Below are 19,409 nucleotides of genomic sequence, written 5' to 3'. Positions count from 1 at the left end.
AGGATATACATGAATAAAGGAGGGAATGATTAAAACTTGCATTGTGCAAGTTAGCAAGGAATACAGATCATTCAGGTCTTATTGATTGTGTAAAATTAAAATGTATTGTTTCTTGTCTTTTGAAGTATTTTAATGTTGTGGTTTTTCATTTACTTTTATATTTTTCTGTCTTGTAGATATAGGACGGATGAAGTTGAAGTAACATGGAGGTCCTAGCTTCACTGGGTGTAGCTTCATATCATATGTATTTGCCATCAAACCTCTTCTTTAGCTATGTCTTGTTTATGTCATGATTGATGTATATACAATAAATCTGTCACATGCCTATCAGTCCCTGACTTTTCAAGTTATTTTTGGATATAGAACATGGTTTTTAAATACTGTGATAAACAGAAATTTTAACAACTGTTAAGAAACAAAATATTTTCAAAAGCTGTGTTGACTAGACAAAAATTAGCTTTATTAATTACAATATTTATGACATTATTTACGAAGCATTATAAAATTTGTAATGCAAACATGCCTTATAAAATACTTGTCTGTCTAAGCTAGTGAGCTTCTCAGTCTAAACAGGGCAGACTCTCAGGAAAAAAGTCGTGCTCTATATTTAATCTAAACAGAGGAGAATTTTTGAACAAGTTTTGCTCTATAGTTATTCTAAACAAAGCAGACTTTGAAAAGTCTAACTCTAATTATAACAGTCTAAACAAAGCTGACTTTCAGAAAAAAGTGTCACTCTCAGGATTTGACCATAGTAGAAAAAATAGGACCAATTTATCCTTGGGTCAGATGTTGCTTTTGGAGATACACAATGATGGACAAAATAATATTACATTTTAAACAATAAATTCAGATAAATAAGAAGCAAAGACAAAAATGTTCTAAATGGTTATTTTTTTGCTGTAATATTCATGTTCTTAACTTCTCCCTTATTTCTTGGCTGAAACATTTTATTGCATGTAACGCTCGGCAATAATTAGCTGCTTAGGAAACCTTGAAGAAAACCTAATTAAATCCTTTCCTCAATAAGAAGATACAGTTATTTTCCAAAAGAATTTAATACACCCATATTTAAAAAAACAGTAACTTTCATGGTATTGTTTTTTTTAAACCTTACTTTAAAAATGTCACGATAATTTATTTTAAGGAATAGAAGACATTAAAAACATAGAAAACAGTTCAATAATTTATCACAAGAATCATTGTTATAATAAGCAATAAAATTTCATATTCCATATTCTGTTAGTGTTAATGAATGTATTGCACATTTTAAAGGTTAGTTTGTGTTAGGCAGAGTTGTATCCCATCAGCAACTGATTGTGTTTTGTACAACCTCATAAATTCATTGAGTACGTCAGAAAATTAATATTTAACTACACAGTTAAGCATCATAACTCAGGTTGTGTTGATAGATAGTTACTTCCCCTTGAAACATGCCTTTGTGTGGACGTGTTTATTTATTTGTTAATCATCATTTCATCTTCATCAACTATTTTTGGCTTTGCTGTTTTCCCCTTTTTGTCTTGCTTGCTTTTGTTCTGAGCTTGCTTTATGCGATTGATGTAGTTTTTTATATCCTAAAAATAGAATCACATTTCAAGGGAAGTAAATACTGGGAAGGGAACTAATCCAAAGAATTCAATTTAAGTCTGTAATCGTTAACAGTACAAAATGTTTTGTTGAGGACTTGCCTATGAAGACACTACTGCATTGCTAATATAGACATTCACTAATGCAAATTATTTTAAAATAACCTGGCAAAGTAACTTTCATCATTGCCACCACAATTAAAAGTTAAAAAGGAGAACAGCTTCCACTACAACCAGTTTAATTATCTCATCTAGCAGGGTTCGGCTTCGGTCGAATCGGTATAGCTCATGGTTGCTAAACCGAACAGTCTCGAGGCAGATGAGGCTCGTTAGCTGGGGACAGCCACTCTTCTAAGAGAGACAACTCCAAAATTAAACTACTGCTGCCTTGTAGTTTGTTCTTGGTTGGACAAAGGCTATGGAAGCAAATCCAAAAAGAAAAGCAGGCTGAAATCGGAGTCAATGGCCTAAATGGCGCATAACCAGTTGACACGTAACGCTTAATTGTGTTGGAGGCGTGGTCGAGTTGGCAAAAAGCTCAAGGTTGATAAATTCGTACAAAGTCTCGAATTCAAACCCACTGGCAGATAAATCTCGATCCCCTTCAACACTGATAATTAAGAACGAAGAAGAAGAAGATCTCATCTAGCGCGTGCCTACCTTGTTTTTCTTCTTCAACTCTTTCCTCATCTGTTTGATCTGGTCTGCCGACAGGGACGTGGCCTCGTTCTCCAGCATCTGCTTGATGTAGTTGTCCACGTCTTTACCGTCTTGGACCTTATCACCGGCCACCACTAGCTCTGGCTGGAGGGGGAATTAGAAAGTTAACACACTGGACATAGTCACCGGCCACCACTAGCTCTGGCTGAAAGGGGAATTAGAAAGTTAACACACTGGACATAGTCACCGGCCACCACTAGCTCTGGCTGAAAGGGGAATTAGAAAGTTAACACACTGGACCTTGTCACTGGCAGGGGAATTAGAAAGTTAACACACTGGACTTTGTCACCGGCCACCACTAGCTCTGGCTGGAAGGGGAATTAGAAAGTTAACACACTGGACCTAGTCACTGGCAGGGGAATTAGAAAGTTAACACACTGGACCTTGTCACCGGCCACCACTAGCTCTGGCTGGAAGGGGAATTAGAAAGTTAACACACTGGACCTAGTCACTGGCAGGGGAATTAGAAAGTTAACACACTGGACCTTGTCACTGGCAGGGGAATTAGAAAGTTAACACACTGGACCTTGTCACCGGCCACCACTAGCTCTGGCTGGAGGGGGAATTAGAAAGTTAACACACTGGACCTTGTCACCGGCCACCACTAGCTCTGGCTGGAGGGGGAATTAGAAAGTTAACACACTGGACCTTGTCACCGGCCACCACTAGCTCTGGCTGGAGGGGGAATTAGAAAGTTAACACACTGGACATAGTCACCGGCCACCACTAGCTCTGGCTGGAAGGGGAATTAGAAAGTTAACACACTGGACCTAGTCACTGGCAGGGGAATTAGAAAGTTAACACACTGGACCTTGTCACCGGCCACCACTAGCTCTGGCTGGAAGGGGAATTAGAAAGTTAACACACTGGACCTAGTCACTGGCAGGGGAATTAGAAAGTTAACACACTGGACCTTGTCACTGGCAGGGGAATTAGAAAGTTAACACACTGGACCTTGTCACCGGCCACCACTAGCTCTGGCTGGAGGGGGAATTAGAAAGTTAACACACTGGACCTTGTCACCGGCCACCACTAGCTCTGGCTGGAGGGGGAATTAGAAAGTTAACACACTGGACATAGTCACCGGCCACCACTAGCTCTGGCTGAAAGGGGAATTAGAAAGTTAACACTGGACCTTGTCACCGGCCACCACTAGCTGGCGGGGGAATTAGAAAGTTAACACACTGGACCTTGTCACCGGCCACCACTAGCTGGCGGGGGAATTAGAAAGTTAACACTGGACCTTGTCACCAGCCACCACTAGCTCTGGCTGGCGGGGGAATTAGAAAGTTAACACACTGGACCTTGTCACCGGCCACCACTAGTTCTGGCTGGAAGGGGAATTAGAAAGTTAACACTGGACCTTGTCACCGGCCACCACTAGCTCTGGCTGGAGGGGGAATTAGAAAGTTAACACACTGGACCTTGTCACCGGCCACCACTAGCTCTGGCTGGAGGGGGAATTAGAAAGTTAACACACTGGACCTTGTCACCGGCCACCACTAGCTCTGGCTGGAGGGGGAATTAGAAAGTTAACACACTGGACCTTGTCACCGGCCACCACTAGCTCTGGCTGGAGGGGGAATTAGAAAGTTAACACACTGGACCTTGTCACCGGCCACCACTAGCTCTGGCTGGAAGGGGAATTAGAAAGTTAACACACTGGACATAGTCACCGGCCACCACTAGCTCTGGCTGAAAGGGGAATTAGAAAGTTAACACTGGACCTTGTCACCGGCCACCACTAGCTGGCGGGGGAATTAGAAAGTTAACACACTGGACCTTGTCACCGGCCACCACTAGCTGGCGGGGGAATTAGAAAGTTAACACTGGACCTTGTCACCAGCCACCACTAGCTCTGGCTGGCGGGGGAATTAGAAAGTTAACACACTGGACCTTGTCACCGGCCACCACTAGTTCTGGCTGGAAGGGGAATTAGAAAGTTAACACTGGACCTTGTCACCGGCCACCACTAGCTGGCGGGGGAATTAGAAAGTTAACACACTGGACCTTGTCACCGGCCACCACTAGCTGGCGGGGGAATTAGAAAGTTAACACACTGGACCTTGTCACTGGCAGGGGAATTATAAAGTTAACACACTGGACCTTGTCACCGGCCACCACTAGCTCTGGCTGAAAGGGGGATTAGAAAGTTAACACACTGGACCTTGTCACCGGTCACCACTAGCTGGAGGGGGAATTAGAAAGTTAACACACTGGACCTTGTCACCGGCCACCACTAGCTCTGGCTGAAAGGGGGATTGGATAGTGTGAAAACCTAGCAGTATTTAGATCTAGTTGTGTAGATCTGGTCAGATCTGGCTGTATAGCTGTGGTCAGATCTGTCTGCATGGTAGTGGTTATAGTTGCTAGCAGTGTTCAAAAATAAAAATGGACTAAACTTACTATGTAGTTAAAACTAACAGTGGTCAAAACTAGTTCAATCAAAAAGCACATCTAGATATGCAGTCATATATATCTATATCTATATCTATATCTATATCTATATCTATATCTATATCTATATCTATATCTATATCTATATCTATATATATATATATATATATATATATATATATATATATATATATATATATATATATATATATATATATATGCGGTGGGTATGCAGATATATAATATGTACAGAATACATGACCTGACCTTCCCACTTTCCGAGTTGATCTGTAACAACAAATCTCCCTTCTTAGCCTGGGATTTATCCGTTAATATCTTAAGCAGCAACAAAACGTTGTCATTGTCGTGCTTGCACGTGTCAACAGGGGGCGCTTTAGTCGTGGGGAGTTTACTGGCGTCTTCGAGCTGAGAGGACACAGATAATAAATACAACATTGTTTATTGTACAGCACATTAAAAAGTTGGATTCTACTTGTAACAACATTTTTTATGGTTTTAAATGTATTCTAGTAAGGCCGGCTATTGATACGATCAGTGAAATCTCTGTTTTGTATGAAAATAAAGTTTAATCCTAAAGTAAACAACATAATCGTTGTTCTAATTACAATTTTATTTTAGGAATACTCGACAGACAAAAAAAAAACCTTAGTGAATAATAGATAACTAGCTATAACTCATACATATAAATTTCGTTATAGATTTAAATTGATCATTGCGATAATATTGCGAAAAATATAAAATAAACATTTTAACTAACATGAATTAGAAAAAGAGTTATATCCAACAGACAGATAAGAATGGGATAAAGCGACATCAGACAGACAGAATTGGGAGAAAGCAACATCAGACAGAGAGAATGGCAGAAAGCGACATCAGACAGACAATGGAAGAAAGCGATATCAGACAGAGAGAATGGCAGAAAGCGACATCAGACAGACAATGGCAGAAAGCGACATCAGACAGACAATGGAAGAAAGCGACATCAGACAGACAATGGGAGAAAGCGACATCAGACAGACAATGAAAGAAAGCGACACCAGACAGACAATGGAAGAAAGCGACATCAGACAGACAATGGGAGAAAGCGACATCAGACAGACAATGAAAGAAAGCGACATCAGACAGACATTGGAAGAAAGCGACATCAGACAGACAGAACATGGCCCTGACCTCGAGTTTGGCCACCTGGTCCCTATTGAGCTTCATCCCAAACAACGAGGGCATGGCCGTCTTCTGGAGTGCCAACAACATGGGCAGCTGCCACTGCTTGCATTTGTCGGAGTTTGATTTGAACACGTCGATAAGGCAGTCCCATATGATGTTGAAGAATCTTCAAAGTAACACATGTATTTGTCAGTAATACGTTTCAATATCTGTTACTAACTTGTATCCAAAAATTTATAACATTGAAATAGTTGTATAATACATGGATATCTTACAGCCATTTATAACTTTATAATTTAAAACATTAAATAATTTCCTTTTTAACGGCCACATTGTCTAGGTGGAGTGAAGAACAACATTAGTGTCTATTTGACCAGCTTCTTCCATACCACTGAGTCCTACACCATCCTAGGTGCTCACCCAAAGTGCACTCTCTTATATCGTGTTCAGACAATTTCTTCTGCCTCTCTTTTTCGTCTGTCTGTCACAGTTTCTTGAAGGAAAATGTTTTGTCCTAACGATCTTTGGCGTGTCAACACCTTCTAAGATGTCGTTTTTTAAACATTTGTTATCATTTTGATCTTCGACCTATAGATCCTGTGATGAACTACATCATTTTGAGATACATTTTTTTGCATGAGGTTTCTAGTAACTTCAAGGTGCATTTCACTTCAATGGCTTGTAAAAATAAATCGTGCACGAATAATTTGGAATATTCCTGGGCAGATGAAGCTCGTTATCTGGAGACAGCAACCCATCTTTGAGATAAAAAAATCCGAAATCAAGCAACAGCTGCATTGTAGTTTGTTTCTGGGAGGAGAAGGCTATGGCAGCAAATCCAGACTGAAAAGTAGGCTGTTGGGGTCAATCAGCCATATCGCGGATTACATGTTGACAATCAGTACTTAACAGTTCTTGAGGAAATCTCATCCAATATAACAAATAAGAGCGAAGAAGAAGAATTATGTGTCTATTCTACTCACCAACATAGACGGATAAGATAAACTTGTGCTTGTCACGGCTGTAGAGGGCGGTACTAATTTATGAATTTAAAAAAGACAAGAATGAGACCCACTTGTCTGCCACTTTGTGGAATCTGCTGATGTCCACCGTGTCCACCCCACTGTCCATGATCTGCTGACCAGCCGCTACATAACATTGATAGGACGAGTCGGCAATGTCAAAACATGGGGAGTCTCCAGGTACGGTCTGTAGATGGTCGATGATATCTGGAAGATAAAGATGGTCAATGATATCTGGAAGGTGATCGATGATATCTGGAAGATAAAGATGGTCTATGATATCTGGAATATAAAGATGGTCAATGATATCTAGAAGGTAAAGATGGTCGATGATATCTGGTCGATGATATCTGGAAGATAAAGATGGTCTATGATATCTGGAATATAAAGATGGTCGATGATATCTGGAAGATAAAGAGGGTCAATGATATCTGGAAGTTAAAGATGGTCAATGATATCTGGAAGATAAAGATGGATGGTCAATGATATCTGGAAGGTAAAAATGGACGATGATATCTGGAAGATAAATATGGTCAATGATATCTGGAAGGTAAAGATGGTCGATGATATCTGGAAGATAAAGATGGTCGATGATATCTGGAAGATAAAGATGGTCGATGATATCTGGAAGATAAAGATAGTCGATGATATCTGGAAGGTAAAGATGGTCGATGATATCTGGAAGGTAAAGATGGTCGATGATATATGGAAGATAAAGATGGTCAATGATATATGGATATACTCACGTTTATGTGCTGGTGCTAGACAAGATGTACTCACGTGCTGGTGCTGGTGCTAGACCAGATGTACTCACGTTCATGTGCATGTGCTGGTGCTAGACCAGATGTACTCACGTTCATGTGCATGTGCTGGTGCTAGACCAGATGTACTCACGTTTATGTGCATGCGCTGGTGCTAGACCAGATGTACTCACGTTCATGTGCATGCGCTGGTGCTAGACCAGATGTACTCACGTGCTGGTGCTAGACCAGATGTACTCACGTACATGTGCTAGACCAGATGTACTCACGTACATGTGCTAGACCAGATGTACTCACGTACATGTGCTAGACCAGATGTACTCACGTGATTTAAAGAACGGGTTGAGATGATCCCCCTCACAAGCCCCGCCACTCTCGTTAGCGATGGTGACCAGTTTGTTGGCGTTGGAGCAGTCGGCCACCTCCTTCTTAAAACACTCTAGTGCCTGGGGTTTCACCACGCTGTTGTTGTGGGGAGGGGGTAGATGGGTGGGGTCATAGGTGGGGTTAGTATTTGAGATATCAAAATAATTTCCTACATTTAAATACACAAAATGAAAAGTATATTAAAGTGAACTCCTGCTACAGTTTTCAAGATATAGCCGAAAAATGTGTTGAATTAATTTTAAAAAAAAATAATTTAAGTCATTATTCTCTTTGATTGATAATAGCTGTACGAATCTACACATATGGACTGTACCAGTACCTACCTACACATATGGACGGCTGTACCTACCTACACATATGGACGGCTGTACCTACCTACACATATGAACGGCTGTACCTACCTACACATATGGACGGCTGTACCTATCTACACATATGGACGGCTGTACCTACCTACACATATGGACGGCTGTACCTACCTACACATATGGACGGCTGTACCTACCTACACATATGGACGGCTGTACCTACCTACACATATGGACGGCTGTACCTACCTACACATATGGACGGCTGTACCTACCTACACATATGGACGGCTGTACCTACCTACACATATGGACGGCTGTACCTACCTACACATATGGACGGCTGTACCTACCTACACATATGGACGGCTGTACCTACCTACACATATGGACGGCTGTACCTACCTACACATATGGACGGCTGTACCTACCTACACATATGGACGGCTGTACCTACCTACACATATGGACGGCTGTACCTACCTACACATATGGACGGCTGTACCTATCTACACATATGGACGGCTGTACCTACCTACACATATGGACGGCTGTACCTACCTAGACATATGGTCGCTATATCTACCTACACATATGGACGGCTGTACCTACCTACACATATGGACGGCTGTACCACATATGGACGGCTGTACCTACCTACACATATGGACGGCTGTACCTACCTACACATAATGACGGCTGTACCTACACATATGGACGGCTGTACCACATATGGACGGCTATACCTACCTACACATATAGACGGCTGTACCTACCTACACATATGGACGGCTGTACCTACCTACACATATGGACGGCTATACCTACCTACACATATGGACGGCTGTACCTACCTACACATATGGACGGCTGTACCTACCTACACATATGGACGGCTGTACCTACCTACACATATGGACGGCTGTACCTACCTACACATATGGACGGCTGTACCTACCTACACATATGGACGGCGTACCCCTGCAGAAAGTCTTGCGTGTATTCCTTGTGCGGCTCGTACAGCTGGGGGTACTTGTTGGCGTAGGTCGCAGACTCCCAGCACTCGTGGTACTTGGCGGCCGCCTGAAAGCCTCGGTGACAGAACTCATTGGCGGCTGGGACAGGGGAGAGAACTTTGTTAGGGGAGTGACTGGCTCGTCATGAGCTTAAACTTAACTCTCAGATTTAGGTGTGTCCGGTTCAGTCAGTGTCAGAAAACGTGCGTGCAGCTCTGATATTAAAGACTGAAAATGTGTGTCCGTTCTGGTTGTAGTTTTAAATAGAATGTGTTTAACTTTAATAATAAAGTAACCTGTCTGGTAGAGTCGACAAAGTCTGTCCGGTACGTAGTGGGGATTTTTCTTTGCTACCAATGGCTGTCTTTCACTGTGTTATAGTCACGTTACTGTCATGAGAAAAGGGTTACAGATTATTGTGTAATATTCGTAACTGTCAAAGGCAGCAGGGCGACACGATATTTACAGTCTCAGTCTAAAACTTCTAGAGAAGAATCAGTTTCAGTCGAATGCATTTAAACGTTTATCAGGGGAAAACGCTGTCTGCAACTTTTTAAGTATTCTTAGATTTTTAATGAGTCGATTTTGTATTTTCGCTAGCAAAATTTTAATTGAAAATCGCAACAAAAAATATTATTGTTAAAGCACAAAATATGCACCACTTATGTAAATATATACTTTAAATTGAAAAATCATATAGTCCTACCAGAGAAAGCTATAGTGTGTACACTTATCAAGACAAGAGCAGGTAATCCAAGTAAGAACGTCATGGTGTAATTGTATCACGGATTAAAACAATCCTAGGAAAGTGGCAAACGGACTGAATGAAGAGCAACAACCGCTGGGGATATAAATAGCCCCAGCTGAATCCCACGTGCAGTGACGCGTGTATTCAGAACAGGTCCTGGACGCCCCGCGTGAGCCGATCCTGCTCACGTAGGTGCCGGACCCACGTTCCTGGCTAATGACGTAATTAACATACTCAAGCAGCGAGGGTCTCTGTACCTGACCTTTTTTGGAGCGACTCAGGTTCTATGATGTCACTGTGCCACGGTGAGTTGGTGTGTGTGTGTGGGGGGGGGGGGGGTGTTGGGGAACCGAAGGGACAGGAAGGGGGGGGGTTCTGTCATTAGAAAAACAATTTAACAAGTAATTATTTTGTTTTGGTATTAGATCATCAATAGAAAGTTGTCGGCAAGTTCGTTAGGTGGGCGTTGCTCTGGTCAGATTATTGGGTGGGCGTAGTTTGTTTTCAGATCATTGGGTGGGCGTGGTTTGTTCTCAGATCATTGGGTGGGCGTGGTTTGTTCTCAGATCATTGGGTGGGCGTGGTTTGATTTCAGATCACAGGGTGTGCGTGGTTGTGGTCAGTCCCTAATCTGGGTTGGATCAGTTCCGTAGGTGGGCGTTAATGTGTCCGTTTCTGAGGTTGGTTTGATTGTAGCTCAATCCATATATGGGAGTGGTTGTGATCAGTTTCTTTGTTCAGTCCGGCTGTTGTCAGTTCTTTTTATCCCAAATTTATTTTAGCTCTAGTTTTATGTTGTTTTGGCGACTCCCAAGATTTGGAAACCACTTGCCTAAGCCTATTCATGAAATGCGACGGCATAAAGCAGTCGTATAATATATCCGTAGTATTGGAGTAAATCTTATGATAATCTAAAAGGATTTGGCTTGAACCAGTTCAATCCATACATGTAGTACACACGACTATCACCTCTCTAATCCCCTGCGATAGTCACTTGAAAACAATAACCACGTGTGCCATATATTCTTGCATAGTTTATTTCAGTGGTTCTTAACCCGACTTATTTAAGTGACAATCTGATTTTGTCATTGCGGATGATACAACCATTATAAAAGAGTTCAGTGAATACTTACATGGAACTGATAGAGTTCGGGACCTCTAAAAACGTTAAGAACCGCTGATTTATGTATACATTTATAGACAAGTAAATGCTTCTATTTTTATTCACCAATCTCGACGAAGAATAAATACGGCTGTGTTAATACGTCAATTAAATGTGAGTGGTTAGACAGACCATACAACCAGGAATTATTCCCATATTAATGACATGCGCAGGAGTTATTGTAACATTCGTCACAGAGGTCATTCTATCACGAAATGTCACTGTAGCACGGGTCATATGGGTCATTTTAACCCATATCTTAAAGGCTGTGTGAATGCCGCTTCGAGGAAACATACATAAAAAATAGAAGTAGAAATAAGACTATATCCCAATAATAAAACCAAAGTATCGACACTTGAAATGTTGAAATTTCGATACCAAATAATATTGTAAGTCCGATTTTGGGTGTAGCGGTGATATTTAAAAAAAAAAATAATAATTAAAGCAGAAGAAAAAAAATAATTAAAAAAATTAACGAAACAATCGGAAAATATTCGCATCAATTACGAATATCAACGTGTCACACGCGATATAGCTGCGCTAATTGCTAATTACACGGCTGAAAAATCTAAAATCCTTGTTGTCGCACAAATCCAAAACGCCCTACACTGAGTCAAGTGTTTTTTGTGTATTGTAACAAGGGCAAAATACAAACTGTAACACGTCAACCCATTCCCCACAATTTTAATTTAAACGATCATGTTAACAATAGTTATACATGCGTGACATTTAAAGCTGTTGTTAAAAATTGTGTCACAGCCCCTATCAGATTTGGAGATCTCTGGGCAACAGGATGCTGCATGAAAACCACCCCACCTCTTACAGGAGTTCAAAGGTCACGGTGACATGACAGCTAGGTCAGAGGTCAGCCAATGGTCACAATGCTCGTGTCAGACGAAATTATGCGGGTGTAATCAGAGACCCGGATGACACGTTCTACTTTAGTGATTTCAGCTTCCACGTGAGTGATTTCAGTTTCCACGTGAGTGATTTCAGTTTCCACGTGAGTGATTTCAGTTTCCACGTGAGTGATTTCACTCAAAAACATTACAGCCTCTTTAGCCTCAGATAAAGCGCTGAACACACATATCATATTTTTAATCTGTATCAATAAAAATAATAAAACATGCTATTTTTATTTTGACATGACACACATATTGACCGTGAGATATTTTGAGCATGTGATAGTTTGACCGTAAAATATCTAGACAATGAGATATTTGACAATGAGATATTTTGACAATGAGATATTTTGACAATGAGATATTTTAACCATGAAATCTTTTGACCATCAGATCTTTTGACCATGATATATATTGACAACGAAATATTTTGACAGTGAGATATTTTGACCGTGAGATATTTCAACAATGAGATATTTTGACCGCGAGATATTTTAACAATGAGATATTTTGACCGCGAGATATTTTAACAATGAGATATTTTGACCGCGAGATATTTTAACAATGAGATATTTTGACCGCGAGATATTTTAACAATGAGATATTTTGACCGCGAGATATTTTAACAATGAGATATTTTGACCGCGAGATATTTTGACAATGAGATATTTTGACCGCGAGATATTTTAACAATGAGATATTTTGACCGCGAGATATTTTAACAATGAGATATTTTGACCGCGAGATATTTTAACAATGAGATATTTTGACCGCGAGATATTTTAACAATGAGATATTTTGACCGCGAGATATTTTAACAATGAGATATTTAGACTGAGATCTTATCTAAACTCCGGCATGACACGACAAAACACAACCTCGAGGCTTGCGATCTAGATAAGGATGCTACACATTAAAAAAATAAATACAAAAAAAACGTGTAAACATGTATCTTTACAGTGGGTAAAGCTGAAATTTATCCAGATTTCAAGCTTTGAGACTGTCAGTTTTTTTTTGTGTGCTCATTTTTCACAAGTACTGAATGTGTGCAAAAGTACTGAATGTGTGCAAGACTAGGCGTCTAAAAGTGAAATGTACTCTGGGATAGAAAGTGTGATGTCATCCTTCTTAATTTAAAAAAAAATTGAAATACAATTTCAGGAGTTATTTTGCATTTATTGTTTATCAATGCATAGAATTTTGACATTGATAAGCCAATGAATTAACGAGCCAGATTTGGTAAACATTTGATATACAGTGTTTCTTCCAGAGTTTTTTCTCCGGGGGGGGGGGGGAGGGGGGGGGGGGCGGTCTACATTTTCTGGAGGGGGGGGGGGGGCGGACACTAGTAAAAGTATATGTTTACAATATAAATTCCATCTCGTTCGGCGGGGGTGGGGAGGCGAAGATATGCTTGGAAGAAACTCAGTTGATATATATTTGATTTTTTAACTTGTGATATCTAAACATTGGATATTTGAACATTTGAAATATAAACATTTGATATATGAACAATTCATATATAAACATCTGATATATAAACATGAAATATAAATATTTGATATATAAACATTTGATATATGAACAATTTATATACAAACATCTGATATATAAACATGATATATAAATATTTGATATATAAACATTTGATATATACACATATGATATATACACATTTCGTATATAAACATTTGATATATTAAACATTTGATATATTAAACATTTGATGTATAAAACATTTGATATAAAAGAGCGGTGAACGAAGCCTTAGATAAACCCAATCTAGTTAGAAAACAGTTTAGAGTTAATACTATGTGTTCCTTCACTTTATCAGAGAAAACAGTTTTGACGATGAGTAACAATTGGGTGTGGGGGGGGGTGTTGAAGTTTGTAAATCGCCAAAATAAAAACATGACGTCATTATAAATGACCCATCTAGAAAATTTTACACTTAGTGTCACTTTACAATTGGACACTTGAAAATTTCGAAGAATTAACGCTATTACACATTCTACACCCACGGATGCTTGAAACCCTCGAGACGACTCCTGGTAGCCAAATGTGCTATCCAGACCTTAACGTGGTATGTTGACTTGATGAGGCTACCCGGAGCGCGATACAAACATTGTGGAATTAACGAGTTAATGATCCACTTTTAATTAAACGTCTGCAAACATTGCACTAAATTACCGAAATATGAGTTTGGGGAGAAGTATGGGTGGGGGGAGGTCAAATTAGCTTGGGGTTACTTAATTATCCAAATTAATAAAGGCGGCATTTAAAAAATACATGCGCGGTTACACAACTAAGCAATTCGCTTTTAGCGTCTATGTGTGGGGATGTATGAATGGCTGTGTGTGTATGTGTGTGTGTATGTATGTATCTGCATGTATGTAAGTATGTGTATGTCACGTTAAGAGTCGTTATAAACAGTTTCAGCATGGCATGACGTCCCCTTAAGCACCGAATAATTAAATGGCTAATTACGGTAAAAGCAACACATTACTTCCCATACAAGTCTTTTAACAGCTAAATAACCGAAGTTGTGTTAGCTTTAAATGTAATAATGTATAGTGTTCAGAATATGTTGATCTTTTGTTGGATTTAAGTGTAACAATGTATAGCGTTCATAATATGTTGAGATTGTGTAGGATTTAAATATAACAATGTATAGCGTTCATAATATGTTGAGATTGTGTAGGATTTAAATATAACGATGTATAGCGTTCATAATATGTTGAGATTGTGTTGGATTTAAATGTAACAATGTATAGAGCACATAATATGTTGATCTTACGTTGGATTTAAATGTAACAATGTATAGCGTTCATAATATGTTGATCTTTTGTTGGATTTAATCCTGTATGATGAAGTTCGTTATGTGGCGACACTAACATACCCCGACATGAAATAAAAAAAACAAAAAACGAACCCATTAACTGCGGAGATGTATAGAGTTCTCTCACTTTGTTGTTGTGTCTGTTGTGAGTGATAAATGATGTTTATATTTTAATGCCGGCGCCATGCTTTGTTTACTACTGGTGTGTACTTTGGAAATTTTAGCTGTTAAGAAATCTTCAGAACAGATTTTAATTGGTAATGATATACAACTTGATTTGAACCGTTCTAGGATGGTCCAAATATCTTTTTGACTAAGCCTTTAGCTTGGTCGAGAAATTTTCTTATAAATAAATTTTGTAAGCAGTGAAGTACATATCTCTATTATATATACCATTATCTTGTTGGCTAAATTAGTAAATTATAACTTTTATTTTAAAAATATAATTATATCACTGTTACTCCCCTTAGTTCTGAATTTGGTGTTAGTTTTACTACTGTTCTCAATTTTAGTGGGGGTTTTTTAAGGTTACCTACATTTTTGTATAGATACACGATTATAGTAAAGCTATTAAATATGTTTGTAGTAGCAGTATAAAAACACTATTAAATTACATAGGATAGTGAGTGAAATTCTGTTTGTCTGTTCAAACGAATTCAGTTCAAATCACGAATTCAGTTCAAATCACCGTTTTGTTGTAGTTCAGTCTTGTTTCTAAACTGCTGAAGTTTGGGTCGTGCCAGCCTGGAATGTTAAGTGATATCTTTGACAGTGTCACTTGACGATGTCACCGTGACACTGTCATCTTGTTCTGCCCGTGGTGACAGTGTGTACACGTGACACGTCAGCTGTAGATAACAAAATGTCACAGTGTCACAAGTGACAGGTGAAGAAAGCAGATGTCAAAGGTCAATGGGCTCAACGTTTTCAAAAAAGAAAAGAAACTAGACAGGGTAGCTGGAATGTTGCTTATTGTGCAGTAGATAATGAACTATAGACCTACTTAGAAATGATGACTTATATAAGCGTAGAAATTGTGTATACTCATTGGTAATCAACGACTAACTTCTCATTTCACAATATTAAAAATAAGTGTAAAAATTCAAAAACAAATATTTGTTAATTAAGTATATAAATAATTAAATATATTTTTGATGCATAATAAATATAGAAACAAACAATGACTTTATAAACTAAAAAATAAACAACTTAACCAGCCCTATTTAAAATGCTACAGAACACATATCTGAGACCAGTTAAATATAAGAAATGGTTTTAAAATTTGATATTACTGTCAGTTTAGCATTGCCATAGCAGTTGATGCCAGCCAATCAAGCAATGACAGGCAGCGCGTGCTGCCAATGGGGCTGTTCACGTGCTGACACATCTGATGTGGCGACCTTAGTGACACGTTACAGTGGGACCTTTGTGACACGTTACAATGGGACCTTTGTGACACGTTACAGTGGGACCTTTGTGACACGTCATAGTGGGACCTTTGTGACACGTCCCAGCGGGACCTTCGTGACACATCCCAGTGGGACCTTTGTGACACGGTCCCACTAAGACGATTGTCACACGGTCTCACTGAGACCAATGTGACAAGGTCCCACTAAGACAAAAATATGACAAGGTCCCACTAAGACAAAAATAAGACTGGGTCCCACTAAGACCATCGTGACACAGTCCCAGCAGTTTTAACCTAGATCTGTCACGCTTGAATAGTTGCTCCATCTCCCTGTGACACTAGATTTATCTCCCTTCTCGTGTTTACATTTGGACAGACAGAAAACCAGAAATAAAAACAACATACCTCTAGTCTGCTACTTTACAGCTAGGATACCTGGTATTCTCGCAGTAATTTTCAATGCGGTATCGTTGCCTCAAGTAATTAGCATTAAACATTTTAAAAACACATTTGCCATGGATGAGCAAAATAGTATTTGTTCGTTTTGAATTCAAATTTGTACTAATTTGCAAAATTAAATAATTACACAAACACAGAATTAAAATTCATCCACTATTTTAATGTAGAATATTAACTAGTATAGGCCTACCAGTTGTTTAAAAAAAATAGAGCTTAAAAGAATAGAAGACTAAGACAAAACACACCCAACCCAACCCCCAAAACAAGTAGTGGTTTCTTTCAGACATTATTCTTCCGGGGGGGGGGTCACTTGAAACTTTTAAGGGTGGTGTGAGGGGGGGGGCGGACAAGAGTAAAAATATATGTTCTCTATATAAGCTATATTTCTTTCGGGGGGGGGGGGGGGCGGTAAAGACGCTTTGGTGCGCCCCCCCCCCCAAGAGATGCCTGAAAGAAACACTGCAAATAAGACAAATAAAAACCATCACAGCGTCATCGTGACGAAGCAAACTTGACAACAAATTTCTCTGTGTGTTTAAACGACAGGCTTTAACTGTGGCTGTGACTCATTGCATTTATGACGTCAAAACAAATGAAATTACAAAAGGTAGGCTTAGAGTTACAAGGGAAGAAGATTAATTTCTGGTGTAATGGCTGGACATGAAAACATCGTAAAAAACCAGAGAAGGGAGAGAATACAAATTTAGGATAGACAAAAACTTGGTGAGGGGAAAACGCCAGACTTTTGGGATGGGGTGTAAAATGATTTGTTTAAAAGAATAGGCCAACATCTGGGACGGGTTTTAAGAAACTGGTTGGGTTTGTAGAAAATGTCAACATTTTAGGCGGGGTTTAAGAAACTAGTTTGGTTTGTAGAAAAATGTCAACATTTGGGGCAGGGTTTAAGAAACTTACATCATGGCTTGGTTAGTAAAACGTTCCAGGCAAGGTTAAGATAAAGTGACACTATCTATTACACTATTACAACGCTCCAATATCTGAAACATGCAAATATTTACAAGGCTAGGAGAATATGCCAATATTTGAAACAAGACTAAAGTTATCTAGGCTAATAAGTTGGCTCTAAGGAACTAATGGATGGAAAGCTTGGGAGGGACGGGGATTGTACACAGGGCTAATAACAACATACAGTATATATATATATATATATATATATATATATATATATATATATATATATATATATATATATATATATATATATATATATATATATATATATATATATATATGTATATGTATATATATATATAGTTGTGTATATATATATATATATATATATATATATATATATATATATATATATATATATATATATATATAGTTGTATGTTTACATAGTTGTCATTTTTCTGCTTTCAATTCGCTTACTAGAATGTTGATCATTCAACAGAGCGCTTTCTCTTTTAATATCTTTTATTTTTCTGCTGGAATCTATAGTTCAGATCCCGACAAATATTTACCTTACCCTAACTGGCTTAACTAGACCACCCGACCGTGACGAACACAATGAGGCTTATCGTGTCATGTAAAACACAAAGTGAATGTTCACAATCTCTGCACTTACTGTCTGGTGGTTTAAAAAAACTTGAAATATCTTTTGTTTGGTGTTGTATTTGTTCCTATCTGGAGAATAAAATGTTTGCAAGTCAGATAGTTACTGCTCCTATCTGGAGAATGGAATGTTTGCAAGTCAGATAGTTACTGCTCCTATCTGGAGAATGGAATTTTTGCAAGTCAGATAGTTACTGCTCCTATCTGGAGAACGGAATTTTTGCAAGTCAGATAGTTACTGCTCCTATCTGGAGAACGGAATTTTTGCAAGTCAGATAGTTACTGCGCTGTTCGACTCCGATACGGGACAGTGTGGCCGAGTAGCAAGACGTAAGATAGCTGCGAAGTGTTCAGTTTCGTACACTGATTTGTGTCTCATACGAGGGCAAGTACACACGGCTGGGCATAATGCTCACAACTTGCTGTGTCATATCATACACTCTACTCCACCTACCGTATTGATCCTCAGTTATTTACTTTATCTATCTTATATTAAGATCATTGTGAATAAGTCCTGTACTTTCACACAGGTTTAAACCTTCCCAGCGACTCCTCTGGGGAATAAGTAATTAAAATTATTTCTCGATAGCGAAGTTTTCAATGCTGGCGTCAGTTTCTTTTAGGCATCTCTTCGAAAATGTCTACCCCCCCCAATCTGTAAGAAATACTGGCTGGCATTGACACCACTAGAAATTTAATAATTCTGCCACTTTAAAAAATGTGGGTGTGTTATTATGTAAGGTTGGGACATAGGCCGCTGACAAGAGCTTTCCAGGCATATCTATCCTGGGCTAGTCTCTCCAAACTGTCCTCAGGTGTATCCAATTTTCTTGCTGTCTTCTTCCAGGTCACGTCTCCAGGGTCTTCCTTGGTTGGCCAATTTTCATTTTGCCGTGTGGATTCCAGGTGAGGCATGTCTTGCTATGCTGGAC

The 19,409-nt window shown here is 39.1% G+C and overlaps 2 protein-coding genes across 6 annotated transcripts in view; one reads left to right on the top strand and one right to left on the bottom strand.

Annotated features, from left to right (window-relative positions):
* The window catches only part of LOC131935375 (putative tRNA N6-adenosine threonylcarbamoyltransferase), a 325,139-nt gene extending 324,809 nt beyond the window's left edge, over positions 1–330 (top strand). For all 4 annotated transcript variants that reach the window (XM_059291752.1, XM_059291750.1, XM_059291751.1 and 1 more), the window contains exon 13: positions 177–330. In XM_059291752.1, the coding sequence (XP_059147735.1) occupies positions 177–216 (40 nt within the window). In that variant the 3' untranslated portion in view covers positions 217–330. The remainder of the gene's footprint in view (positions 1–176) is intronic.
* LOC131935374 (uncharacterized) lies at positions 319–10,230 on the bottom strand. Of its 2 annotated transcripts, XM_059291748.1 has the most exons (9): positions 10,092–10,230; positions 9,328–9,484; positions 8,000–8,136; positions 6,967–7,120; positions 5,898–6,057; positions 4,974–5,132; positions 4,416–4,442; positions 2,250–2,366; positions 319–1,577 (listed from the first exon to the last, which is right to left on the bottom strand). In XM_059291748.1, the coding sequence occupies exons 1-9, from the start codon at positions 10,153–10,155 to the stop codon at positions 1,458–1,460; spliced, it is 1,095 nt and encodes a 364-aa protein (XP_059147731.1). In that variant the 5' UTR covers positions 10,156–10,230; the 3' UTR covers positions 319–1,457. The 2 variants fall into 2 exon arrangements, with proteins under 2 accessions (XP_059147731.1, XP_059147732.1); XM_059291749.1 differs by lacking the exon at positions 4,416–4,442 and having other exon boundaries at positions 2,250–2,393; positions 10,092–10,229.
* Between the last annotated feature and the right edge of the window lie 9,179 nt (positions 10,231–19,409).

The sequence above is a fragment of the Physella acuta genome, unplaced genomic scaffold, assembly GCF_028476545.2.
Source record: "Physella acuta isolate Inbredline_101_S28 unplaced genomic scaffold, ASM2847654v3 ptg000144l, whole genome shotgun sequence".
Lineage (NCBI taxonomy): Eukaryota > Metazoa > Mollusca > Gastropoda > Physidae > Physella > Physella acuta.
This window is presented reverse-complemented; position numbering and strand designations above follow the sequence as displayed.